The sequence below is a fragment of the Ictalurus furcatus genome, chromosome 9 (assembly GCF_023375685.1).
Source record: "Ictalurus furcatus strain D&B chromosome 9, Billie_1.0, whole genome shotgun sequence".
Taxonomy (NCBI): domain Eukaryota; kingdom Metazoa; phylum Chordata; class Actinopteri; order Siluriformes; family Ictaluridae; genus Ictalurus; species Ictalurus furcatus.
This window is the reverse complement of record NC_071263.1, coordinates 15,217,923-15,232,059: the sequence shown is the minus strand read 5'-3', so window position 1 is coordinate 15,232,059 and position 14,137 is coordinate 15,217,923. Positions and strand designations below refer to the sequence as shown.

The window sequence follows — 14,137 nt, the reverse complement described above, 5'->3', positions numbered from 1 at the left end:
ATATATATATTACAAAATGCTATGACATGGGCAACGTGCTACTTGATGTATTATTGCAATACACATACAAAACATATAATACACTTACGGGGGTTTTTGTTTGATAGGATAATGTGCTTAAAGTCTTGTTATGGATATCGTCAATAATTTGCTGCTATCACTATGTGCAGCTGATATATGAATATATGAAAAATATGAAAATAATTTTTTTCTTTCAGTTAATGGCCATGGTCTCACCTGCAGGAGGAGCTGTGCCTCATAACATCTTCATCTTACTAATGCTAGGAACATTATGAGCCACAGATTCTCTCTGTCTGTTTGTTGTCTATCTGAGCCCACTGTATAGGAGGACAAGAACATGTAGGAGTCTTCAGTGTGCATGTGCAAAAGCCAGAAAGATGAGAGAGCTTGATACAGAAGGGCTTATAGCAGATATCGACTCCACAACCTTGTCATCTCACTTTGACTGCACATCAAACTAGGCTGTGTGAGGGCACAAGCTTCAGCAAGGGGAGAGGGAACAGAGAGTGAGTGAGTGAGTGAAGGAGAGAGAGATAGAGTGAGAGAGAGAGAGAGAGAGAGAGAAAGAGTAAACGCAAGGCTTTACATGCACATATTCACACAGAACACCCTGAATTCCCAAAGCCCGAGAGGGAGCCACAGAGAAAGCAAGGTCACTCTAGAGCAGAAAAATCAAAGGTATGTTACCTGAACACACACCATGCACTGCTAAGATGCTAGGTCAATTTAATTCAGATATTATTCAAGACCATTTTTTATTCCAGAATTTTTTTTTCTCTTTACACTTCTTTTTCTCATCCAAGACTTTTTCCCATGATTTCCAGGTTGACCAGAAGTAAAGATCCTTCTTGTTGTGGGATTAAGGAAATGGGAACTGTGGATCAGGAAGTCCTGGTTTGATTCAGAGGACACCAAATTTGATGAAAAATTCTTGTGCCAGTTAAGGCAGAGCAACACCTTTAATTAGTGAAAACATGGAGAAACTCTCAGGCAAAGACAAGGAGCTGATCCGGGACAGCTGGGAGAGCCTCGGCAAGAACAAAGTCCCTCACGGCATCGTCATGTTTACCAGGTAGTGTATCCTTGCTTAACATCTACATTACTGCATGCTCAGAGACAGATGCTTGGTTTGGGATATCTATGAACTAATGTTTTCTTTTTTTTAGAAGTGAAGAATGAAGACATTTTTAGAAATGCTATTCCGAGACGTAACTGTGAATTTCTTATTGATCTAGTATCACTGTTATTGATGAAAAGCAGAGCATACACTATTACTTCTTTCACCGTTATCTGTGAGTTTGCACTGATTTAGTGACAGCTCATTAATTTATTATTACTGAATAAATATGGTAGCTCAAATGAACAATACAAGACATTTGAGCACAGAAGTAGTTAAGCGTGCTATATCTTGAAACACCTGACCTATCCAAAGTAAACAAACACATCAAACATCCACTCTCATCTTGCGGCTGCCTGGCACTTCAGCCGCACTTCAACCAGAGGCTTGACTTGTTGCTTGGCGACAGGCAAATGCAAGATCTCTATTTCAGCTCAAATCGGTTGCCTGAGAGCTGCAGAGGTCCACCGGTGTCAATAATGCTGGCCAATACATAGCTGATATAAAGTACCAGTGTGTCTTATAGGTTGTTTGAACTGGACCCAGCTCTGCTGAACCTCTTTAACTATAAAACCAAGTGTGGAGTAGTGCCCGAGTGTCTGTCTAGCCCTGAGTTCCTGGAGCATGTCACCAAGGTGAGACCAATGGCCTCTTCTTCCTTTATTATTGATTTTGACTTGACTTCTTGATTCTGAAAAACAATCAAAACATTGACCATTTGTGTCCAGGTGATGGTGGTGATTGATGCAGCTGTCAATAATCTCGATGACCTGGATTCTTTGGAGGAATTTTTGTTGAACCTGGGCATGAAGCACCAAGCTGTTGGCGTCAAAACCCAGTCCTTCGCTGTAAGTATTGGAGTGCTCCAAACATAACTGTGTTTGCTTGCAAATCCTCTGGATGATGGTCTTGTTCTTTAACATAAATAACAGCACTAGAAGTAGTCTAAAGAAGTCTAAAGAAAAATTCAGTCAGACCTCATGTCTCTGTTGGTCAGGTGGTTGGAGAGGCCCTGCTTTACATGCTGCAGTGCAGTCTTGGAACAGGCTACACAGCTGCACTGCGCCAGGCTTGGCTCAACATGTATACTATCGTGGTGGCTGCCATGACCAGAGGTTGGGCAAAGAACGGAGAACACAAGTCCAACTAAGCAGTGGTAGAACATAGAGAAAGATTTAGCCTAAAGTTGGGCCAGAGACAACCTTGTAGTCAGTGCTTTGGGCCGAGTCGTGTGCTCACATGCCAAGTATCTCTAACATATGACATCTGATATATTTGTAGTTAAAGTGGTTAGAGATGATGAGTACTATCGGTGCAATAATTTGTAGGTTTGATCGTTTGAAATACAGACAACACAAAGATGAAACAGTTTAAGGCTGAGGCTTCACAACTGGAACTTGCCTTGTATATAATGGCTTGATGTGTCTCCAATCTCTAATGGCTGTTGTGCTGTTTTTGATGTTTCTTACATAAATGTCATGAAACAGAGATTTGACTATGCACCATCAGCCTGTTCAACTTGGAGCAACAATGGCTCGACTGTTTTGTCTCTTGAAACTAAAACCACATCCCAATCTACAAAGCTTTCTGATTGTTGTCATCGAAATGATTAGAAACCTTCGTATGATCATTAACATTCTCTACTTTTTCCCAAGTGTGAAAGTATAATGTTCTCTGTAACAATATTGTAAGAAGAAGTAAGCAATCAGTAACGGTTTTCAGGAAAAAAGGTTATCTTCAATATCAGTATTATTATTACATGTGAAAAACCAATGCTAAGAATCATTACAAATAATATGATTTTTAAGACTGTTCGTTTCTGTGCCACATATTGACCTTACATTTCATTATTCATTTTATAGACTAACAAAACACGAGAAGAGACTGTTACTTAACACGAAGAGACTGTTATGTCATATACACTGATCCAATTACACTGATCCAGCACTGATCCTGCGTAATTGATCATCTCACTGACAATAAGTTAACCAGTACATTACAAATTAAGTTTGTAAAATGGTTTTTCATTTATTTTAGCAAGAACTGCTTTTGAAAGTTATTTATTGTTGAATGACTGTTTTAAATGGCTTTCATGTTGCATAAACGGCAATGGTGACGGACGCCTTTAAATGTGAGCCCTGAGATGTTAAAAAGCGATGATTTCATGTTTGCTGCTATACATATTTTAAAATTCTCTCAATAGTACTACAGAAATATGGTTCTCTTTATATAAGGAATATTACTACATTTAATAATAATGCCAAGCATCTTAACATGTGCCAAGTTACAATGACATCATGTAAACCATTACGTGTTATTCTGCACAACTTTATATTCAAGGTACGTTCATGTTGTGTGGTTCTTCTTTCTTGGTGTTATACTAACTACTGTATTTACAGACTATTTTTGTATTTTGGTGTATGTGAATAGGTATTGATATACTGTTACTATTACATGGTGGTGCAGTATAACATTCTTGTGTAAAATACTTTTTTTTCACTCTCAATCCTGGACTGCATTGATTCAAAGGGATGTACTGTAGGCTTTGAGATGTCACTGACACTGACAGAAAATGATCTGATTTAATTGAACCTAAATTAGACACATTTAGACATAATTAAAATGTCCCTTTACTGAATCTTTTAAAATGCATTGTTTTAACTCCTTGAACCTCTGGTAGTGTTCAACAGTAACCTCTGGGTTATTATAGAGTTGTTCTTATCTTAAAGCTTAAGTATTCAGTAACTACAGTGAAATTAATAGTATTATATGTAATGATGGATATAAATCTGGGCCTGTGGATGGTTCCTGAGAGTTTATGGGGTTAAAGTGTAAATATTCTCACAGCACTATAAACAAACTTGTTATGGTCTTTATCTATTTATCCATGAACTGTTGTTTGAGTGTATTGCTATATTTGATGCAGTAATGTTCTTTATTTTCTCGATATTCTGTAACTGAAGTGGATGTCTACCTCACTCATGTAGCTGCTGAGAACAGCGATGATATGACCTGACTCCTCAACCAAAAAATACTCACGCTTCACAAGCACTGTACATCTTGTGTTCCTTCAAACATGCTGTAACACACATTAGTGGGCTCTGTCAATCTTTTCTGTCAGGAGTTGTTTAGAGCTCATGTGTTCAAATGACATGAATAAAGAATACTCAATGTGTCATTGTCCTGAAGTTCCAGCATCTCTTTCCAATGATGAAGCAATTGCTTAGAGCTGTTTTCTTCTCTGTTTCTACTCAATTATATAACATAGTCTTCCTTAAGGAAGGACGAAACGTCTGAATAGCCGTTGGCCCACATCATATTTTGCATCGGTTCCAAGTATTAAGGGATTCAGAAGTAATAATGTGCTTAGATTGCTCTTGCTCTCTCTCTCTCTCTCTCTCTCTCTCTAGTAAAAAGCCAATCCATTTGACAGTGACAGTGTTAAATATTTATTATGGGTTGAAGACCCAAGGTAATCAACACTCTTCACTATCTCTGTGGATCTGTTGAGATGTACCTATAGATTCAACCATACTGCATTATTGTAAATGTCACCTGCAGGGCTGACTGTCAGGTCTAGAAACAGTCCCAGGTACCCACACAAGCCCAGATCTGCGTCCCTTACATTTCATTTCAGTTTCTGCTTTCTCCTCCAGCATAAAGACATCTACAATAACCCCAAGTTCTATCTTAACATTCCTTATTTCTGAATTTTTCTCTGTGGCCTGAACATAGAATGTTCCTTCCACAGACTTTAAGAAAGGTGCTATATACAGGAAATGTCTGGTAATGCTTCACATTAAGGTTTTCATGATTAATATTTTAATGCATTAACTAACCATAAGCATTGAGTCAGCAATAGCAAAAGCATAGGTAATGTTCACAAGATTTAGTTAAGATTCTGCAACGGTAACACATTAATTGATTGTTGAAGTATTAACTAAACACGCTTGAATGAAAGTTTACGTCAATTTTTATTCCAGCCATAATTCCACATAAGTCCACATAAATTTACATGATGTTACTAAATACTGATAATTAACTGAACTCAGGTCTCTAGGAGGAAATATTGCACAATAAACATATTATAAACTTTTTATATTAAAAATATATTTTTTAAATTAATATATTATGGCTGACATATGTTATATTAGTTAAATTGACTGTATGTTGAAGTGTGTTATAGTATTGTTGAGTATTTAGTCATAAATGGGCAGGTATGTAGTCTGCTGTACTGTGTTTGATAGGCTTGAGATAACTGTGCAGTACACGGATTAAGTGAGTAGCGAGATATAGATGAGAGGAGATGAGGCCTTGGCAGCGGCTGTGCCACAGACAGACAATCTCGTTAGAAAGAGAGAACATTAACAGCACGGACCGTAAGGTGTCAGCAGCTCCGCTTCACTGTGGAAGGTGTTGCTAGTGTGATATAGCTCATGAACCTATAGCATGACATGCAGAATTGCACAGCTCTGGCATATCGTAAGTCTACGTGCACATGAAGTGGATTAACGCATCTGCTAGGTGCTACTAACTCTGTTGCTCATTCTCGCCTGTTACTTACCATAATTGGGAAAGTATGCATAGGAGTGAGCATTAGGCGGACACTTAAACTGAGGGCTGCATTGCAGAGAGAACCCTCGTAAAAACTTGGAATAACACAGCTGCCTTCAACCCGAGTGCCATTATTTAGAATCGTAGATCAGATAAGTCAGTATGCACTTCAGCTATACCAGCCCTCCAATGCCAGCATGCCCTTCACCGGCGCCCTTCAGACTCTAATATAGAGTGTCAGTCTACAGAGATACAAAAACCCCACTTCAGACTCTCTTGTGCTCGGCATCGCAGGCGTTGCTATGGTAATTGTCGGTGCCCTGCTTCCAAAACATGCTGCAGACTTTCTAAAAATAATTATCCCTTGTCTGATTTATTTCTTTTTTATTACTGTCTCCTCCCTTTACCCAATCAAACATTTGGGGACAGATATAGCATGAGCATGTCTGGGCTATATAATAATAATAATAATAATAATAATAATAATAATAATAATAATAATAATAAGTAGTAGTAGTAGTAGTAGTAGTAGTATTAGTATTTTTGTTGTTATTATTATTATTATTATTATTATTATTATTATTATGGCTACACCCTATGTAACCGTTTTCCTTTTGCACAATGCATTAAGAGTCTACCCTACAAACTCCATATGCGAGTAGCAAAAACAGAGGTTGAAATTTAGTGAAATAATATATTACATCATCTTTATTATTATCATTGCAAACACACTTTAACATCAACTATTTCCATCAACTTAGAGTACCAACTCCAGACTATAATGTACAAGCGATAACTGTTTCAAGCGACAATGATTTTGGTTACACTGTAGATTTCTGCTTTTCTGCTATGAAGTCGTATCATTTTTGCGGAATCATCAGATAGTAGCACAGTATATGAGGGCTTTTCTATGTGTAGCATTTGGGGAAATCTGCACAGTGTAGTCCACTGGGACTTCACCTTTAACAGGCTTTAAAGGCTGCCTGTTAAGAAATGTTGCTTAGGAGACTGAGGGAAAATGTCAAGCAGATTTCTTTCCCCCCCTTCTGTGTTGACACTTTAAGCATGCTGCACATATGTGTTTGAGGAATCATGTGAGAGATGGTGGATTTCCTTTTGCATCTAAATATGTGCAAGGAAAGGTGAATTTATAATACTAATAATAAAGTAATTAGTAGAGTTCTTTTCATTCTTCTGTGTTGGAACAAAACAAGAGTAACAAGAACAACAATAACAATAATAATAATAATAATAATAATAATAATAATAGGGGGGCAGGGTGACTTAGAATCCTGTCTCCAGCCTGTGTGCATAGAGATTGCATGCTCATATGCTTTGGGGGGTTTCCTCTGGGTACTCCAGTTTCCTCCCCAGTCCAAAGACATGCATTGCTGGCTGATTGGCATTTCCAAATTGTCCATAGTGTGTGAATGTGTGTGCGATTGTGCTCTGCGATGAGTTGGCACCCCATCCACTGTGTCACCCACCTTGTGCCTTAGCCCAAGTTCCCTGGGATAGGTTCTAGGCTCCCCTGTGACCCTGTGTTGGATAAGCGGTATGGAAAATGGATGGATGGATGCATGAATACATAATAATAATAATTCAAGGTATCAACTTCTGTAATTTTTCTTTAAGTTTTCCTCTGACGGGCACTTTTGATAATGGGACACACACACACACACACACACACACACACACAGTTACTTCATAAGGTTGCACGCATGCAACACTCAGTCTCGAGTGTTTAGTATGCAGACACACTGCTCTAGCAGAACAGATCAGAGAGCCGAGCACCAGCATAAACTCAGCCACATTTGAGCCATGCAGTAGGACCACAGCAGCCACTGGGGAATTGTAATTCAGCTGAGGAATGATAGTTTGTAGAACTTAGAACTTATTTCTGAACACGTAGGTCCGTTTTGACGGACATCAGACGCCTCACATGAAGGCTAGTGAACTTCCTCATGAAACGCTGTAATGCAGTATAGGCTATTTCTAGCCTTGCTCGCACGCTTCCCTAACACTTGCATGACACTAAATGAAGACTTGGGCTTTACTGAACTGCTCTCATGAAAGCGACAGCCTGGGTTGCTGCTTGTCGAGTTCTTGCCTGTGGTAAAGTGAAGCAGAAGCACAACCACATCAGTGGCTCTCGTTAAAGGCCTGAATGGTTTTCAGTTAGCAGCACTCCCACTAACTGGAAAGTTGGGTGCCGCTGAACTCTTGCACTCCCTCACTAAATGGCGACAGACATATCTAGTAACTTGAAAATGCACTCAACCATTTCGGTGCGAGTGTGCGGTGCGATAGGGTAAAACGCCTGTGTGAGTAATGTCCTTCCCTACTATTGTAGTTAACGGGTACAGGAGCCATTTCAAAATGTACGAACACAGCAGTTATCATTTACTTTAATCTATAATCATAGCCACAACAAAACCACCATCTTCACAGTTAGGCAAAGCAGTATGGAACTGCCCTCTAGGCTCGAGTACCATTTTCCCGATACCTAGGTGAAAAACAACAGTCGATTAGTGATCCCTATATTTAGTAAAGCCTATGGCCTTATTGGTACTCACAGTGGTGGCTCCTCCACAGGGCAGGTGGGGCAGAGCCCATCCATATATCAGCCATTCAACAAATGTTAATCTTCATAAAGTCCTTATTCACAACTCCATACATTTTAAATCCAGTTGAAATTCTAATTAGCTCTTTTGGTAATGAATTTTAAATTATTTTATTATTTAATTATATAGCATATATATAATATTTATTTATGTATTTATTGTTGCACCTACTGTAAAAAGTACAAGCACTAACAGAGGCCCACTGGGGCAGAAATCATGCTGCACCATGCTTGCTCTATGAAGATTATGTTTGTGTATGTGTGTGTACGTGCACATGTTTGGGGGTGTGGGGAGGGGGTGTTATGATAAATCCTTTGTGTTCCTCTCTGACGATGGAAACCACGCTGTATCAAACAGTTGCATTTCTTTTTAAATAATCCTTTATGTAAATTTTCAACCATCAACCATGTAGTCTTTTTAGACCACAGTTTTCAGTTTGATTAGAAAGAGATGTGATTAGCAAATTTAATCTACACTGCTATCTAGCTAGCTATGAAACTAGCTAGTTTTTAATATGTCATCTTGCCTATTATTTTCCTTATGAATATACAATATATGAAAGTTGCACTTTTTTATTTAGATTACGGAAATAAATGTACTTTTCCACGATATTCTAATTTTTTGAGATCCACCTTTGTATATATCTGTATAGATACACATACAATGGTGCTCGAAAGTTTGTGAATCCTTTAGAATCTTCCATATATCTGCATATGACCTAAAACATCATTCGATTTTCACACAAATCCTAAAAGCTGATAAAGAGAAGCCAATTAAACAAATGAGACAAAAATATTATCAGGCTCATTAACAGCTCATCAGGCTGGAAAAGGTAACAAGACCATCTCTAAAGAGTTTGGACTCCACCAATCCACAGTCAGACAGATTGTGTACAAATGGAAGAAATTCAAGACCACAGTAACCCACACAGGAGTGATCAGCCAAGAAAGATCACTTCAAGAGCAAGACGTGTAATAGTCCACAAGGTCACAAAGGAATCCAGGGTAACTTCTAAGCATCTAAAGGCCTCTCTCACATTGGCTAATGTTAATGTTCATGAGTCCACTATCAGGAGAACACTGAACAACAATGGTGTACATGGCAGGGTTGCAAGGAGAAAGTCACTGCTCTCCAAAAAGAACATTGCTTCTTGTCTGAAGTTTGCTAAAGACGTGGACAAGCCAGAAGGCTATAGGGAAAATGTTTCGTGGATAGATGAGACCAAAATAGAATTTTTGGTTTCAATGAGAAGGGCTATGTTTGGAGAAAAGAAAACACTGCATTCCAGCATAAGAAACTTAACCCATCTGTGAAATGTGGTGGTGGTAGTCTCAGGGTTTGGACCTGTTTTGCTGCATCTGGGCCAGGACTGCTTGCCACCATTGATGGAACAATGAATTCTGAATTATACCAGCGAATTCTACAGGAAAAATGTCAGGACATCTGTCCATAAAATGAATCTCAAGAGAAAGTGAGTCATGCAGCAAGACAACGACCCTAAGCACACAAATAGTCTATTAAAGAATGGTTAAAAAAGAATAAAGTTAATGTTTTCTAATGGCCAAGTCAAAGTCCTGACCTTAATCCAAAAGAAATGTTGTGGAAAGACCTGAAGCAAGCAGTTCATGTGAGGAAACCCACCAACGTCCCAGAGCTGAAGTTGTTCTGTACTGAGGAACGGGATAAAATTCCTCCAAGCCGATGTGTACGACTGATCAACAGTTCCCACAAACATTTAGTTGCAGTTATTGCTGCACAAGGGGTCACACCAGATACTGAAAGCAAAGGTTCACATACTTTTGCCACTCACAGATATGTAATATTCGATCATTTCCCTCAATAAATAAATAACAAATTATAATATTTTGTCTCATTTGTTTAGTTGGGTTCTCTTCATCTACATTTAAATCTCGTGATGTTTTAGGTCATATTTATGCAGATATACAGAAAATTGTAAAGGGTTCACAAACTTTCAAGCATCACTGTATGTATGTGCATTTCAGTCACAAACCTGAGAAAGAAATTAATATAATAGATTAAGCAAAACTGCCAAGTTCTTACATAAACCAGTAAGATGGACATTTAAATGAACAAACATCAACTGGCCAATAAATGCAGAATCACTTTTCTCCAGTTATTATTATGAATGTATGCCATATTTCCAAAGGCATTTCTTGCTGGAACACATGGAATATCATTTGTCTTTTTTCAACTCTATCCTTATATTTTTGGAAATTTCCATCACTTGCCACTCTGGAAGATGACTTGTCTCAAGTACTTTTTATGGTAACCTACTGTTGTGGTGACCATTTAAAAAAAATGAAGGAACACATATTTATAGAGGAAGAAATCCTGAATAAAAGGCCATGAAGCAAGTCAGTGAAGCAGAACTTCTGAGTGCACGTTTCAGTCGGCTCACCACTCTGTCCTATAATATTAGCTTCTTCTATGGTAACAACACATAATGTACTGTGAAAGCATAATTGGCAGTTCTGAGGCTTCAACTTTCTCAGAAGGACATTCATTTAAGAACAGCCATTTAGTGTTCTAAGAAACACATGACAAACGATTTTGACTTTGATTGCTGCCCCAGTGCATAAGGCCAAAGTGGAAAAGGGTATTACTGAGGAAACCTACAAATAACTGCTAAAATGTCAAGGCAATTTTAGCACAATTTCCAGTTATCACATTACCTTCCATTTTGTGATTATTGTCATTTTATGATTACAAATTAAACATTGAATCCCTAGGACTCTGGGAACGACATACTTTTACTATTAGCTTTACTGTACTTACTGAATAATACGATACTTGTGGAAATAAATTAATTAAGGTAAATAACTAAATAAAAAAATGAGACTTTAGGAGGATTAAACAACTACCATAAAGGTATCATGTATTCATAATATTTCATATACAGTACTGTGCAAAAGTCAGGCGTCCTATATTTTTGTGCAAACTTTGTTGTAGATTTTTATTTTATGACTTATGCATTAACAGCAAAAGCGATTATTCACCCAGGCGAACAGTAACTGGTAAGTGTTTCTTTCTGGATTTTTTAGTTGAAACTAGTTTTAGCACCAATTGTCAGATAGAAGCTGTAACTGCGCTTCCTTGTTGCGACGAGCTGTGTACGCGCTGCTAGATTAAAGCTAATTCCGGTATTCACATTCGGTTTCGGTCGGGAGTCGCTCGTTCACGCGACTACTCTTTGTTTTGCTAATTAAAGAGGCGTGCTCAGCTGTGAAGCACCGCAGTATTTAAGAATTAAGAAACGCTGAGGCGGAAGCATCAGCCCTTGTCGTGTGATGACCGAGCTTGTGTAAAGACCTGCGGGTCTACCTGCGCGAGTCCACCGAGCAAGGACACTGACAAGACACCACTCGCGCTGCTAAGTATACTTTCTTTTCCCCCTTTGTTCCTCTTGCTGTTTACTTGTTTACACAGGTACTAACACTAACATGTGTCATCAGTTTATCCCTGTTATTTGCCACAGGCGCAGACTGTGGCACACTCCCAGAAGAGTACGCAACTTGGACAACCTACACTCTCTGAATGTGGCCTCTGCAGATTCCCTCTTATTCTCTATCGGACTTTGGAACTGCCAATCTGCTGTCAACAAGGCAGATTTCATTCCTGCCTTTGCAACTCACTCCAACCTCAGTGTGCTGGCTCTGACTGAGACCTGGATCCATACTGAGAACACTGCCACACCCGCTGCCCTAGCCTCCAACTTCAACTTCTCCCATACCTCACGTCCCAACAGACGAGGGGGTGGTACAGGTTTGCTTCTCTCCAAAACATGGAAATTTACCTGTCTTTCTCCCTCTTGCTCATACACTTCCTTTGAATTTCATGCTGTTACAGTCACTGACCCTGTCAAAATGCACTTTCTTGTTGTTTACTGTCCTCCAGGTCAACTGGGGAAGTTCATCGATGAATTTGACACGCTACTGCCCACCATTCCAGATGATGGAACTCCTCTTCTGGTCCTTGGTGACTTCAACATTCATCTATACAAGCCACATGCAGCTGACTTTCTTGCTCTCCTTCCCACATTTGACCTCAAGCAGTTCACCACACCAGCAACCCACAAAGCCGGCAAACAGCTCAACCTCATCCTCGCACGTAATTGCACCACACACAATCTTCTCATTACTCCTCTCCACACCTCTGACCATTTCTTTATCCAGTTCTCTATTTCTCTCCCCTCACCCCTTTCACTGTCTCCACCCTCTATCTCTTTTCGTCACAATCTTCGCTCCCTTTCTCCCTCACATTTCTCCTCCATTGTCACAACCTTACTTCCCTCTGATAGCCACCTCTCCTCACTTGACTTAAACATCGCAACTGACATGCTATGTTCCACCGTAACATCTTTTCTTGACAGCATCTGCCCAGTAACCTCCAGACCTGCTCGCACATCACCCTCTAGCCCTTGGCTCTCAGAAGCTCTGCGTAACAACCGGGCCAAACTAAGAGCATCTGAAAGGAAATGGTGTAAATCCAACTGACCTAACCAATTACCAAACACTTCTCTCCTCTTTTTCCAATAGCATCTCCATTGCTAAAGCCACATACTACCAAGAGAAGATCGGCAGTTCTCCCAACACCCGCACTCTCTTCAAAAACCTTTTCTTCTCTTCTCTGTCCCCCTCCTCCCCCTTCCTCTCTCACTGCAGATGACTTTGCCACTTTCTTTTCCAACAAGGTTACATCAATCAGGAACCAGTTCTCAACCCCAGACATGCATAGACCGGCTCCTCGTCCGTATAACTCCCAACTGACTTCCTTCTCTCCCCTCTGAGACTGAGGTCTCTAAACTCCTCCTCTCTAGCCATCCCACAACCTGTCCTCTTGACCGTATCCCTTCTCACCTTCTTCAGTCCATTTCTCCCACTCTACTACCTGCACTCACACACATCTTTAACACATCCCTCTCTACTGGCACATACCCTACCTCATTTAAGCAGGCCCAGGTTACCCCACTGCTTAAAAAACCATCACTTAACCCAGCTGTGGTTGGCAACTACAGATCTGTTTCCCTCCTCCCTTTTCTTTCCAAAACTTTTTAATCAAGTTTCCAATTTTCTCTCTGCTTTCCGTCACTGAAGCCTTACGACTAGCAAGAGAAACCTCTAGATCATCTGTCCTCATCCTACTTGACCACTCTGCTGCTTTCGACACTGTGAACCATCAGATCCTCCTGTCAACTCTCTCTAGGCTGGGCATCACTGGAACAGTTATGCGCTGGGTGGAATAATATCTCTCAGACAGATCCTTCAAGGTATCATGGAGGGGAGGTATTTCTGAAACTCAGCAACTCACAACTGGTGTTCCACAGGGGTCAGTTCTGGGTCCACTCCTCTTTTCTAACTACACTACATCTCTAGGGCAGGTGATTGAGTCTCATGGCTTCTCATATCATTGCTATGCTAATGACACCCAGCTCTATTTGTCCTTCCAGCCTGACGATCCATCTGTCTCTGCACGTATCTCTGCTTGCCTGTCGGACATCTCGGTCTGGATGAGGGAACATCACCTTAAGCTCAACCTGGCAAAATCTGAGCTTCTCGTCATCCCAGCCTGTCCCTCAATCAACCACAACCTCAATGTACAGCTCGGCTCAACCACACTCAAGCCAACCAGGATGGCCAGGAACCTTGGGGTGATTCTCAATGACAGCTTGACCTTTACAGACCACATCTCAACAACTGCACGGTCCTGTAGGTTCATCCTGTACAACATCAAGAAAATCAGACCCTACCTCACCAAACAGGCTACACAGATACTAGTCCAGGCTCTTGTTATCTCAAAACTG

General features: G+C 40.0%; 1 protein-coding gene across 2 annotated transcripts; it reads left to right on the top strand.

Moving 5' to 3' along the window:
• The first annotated feature begins 357 nt into the window (after positions 1 to 357).
• On the top strand, positions 358 to 2,714 carry ngb (neuroglobin). Of its 2 annotated transcripts, XM_053633010.1 has the most exons (5): positions 358 to 699; positions 846 to 1,093; positions 1,665 to 1,773; positions 1,867 to 1,986; positions 2,136 to 2,714. In XM_053633010.1, the coding sequence occupies exons 2-5, from the start codon at positions 996 to 998 to the stop codon at positions 2,286 to 2,288; spliced, it is 480 nt and encodes a 159-aa protein (XP_053488985.1). In that variant the 5' UTR covers positions 358 to 699; positions 846 to 995; the 3' UTR covers positions 2,289 to 2,714. The 2 variants fall into 2 exon arrangements, with proteins under 2 accessions (XP_053488985.1, XP_053488984.1); XM_053633009.1 differs by having other exon boundaries at positions 358 to 1,093.
• Positions 2,715 to 14,137: the final 11,423 nt, after the last annotated feature.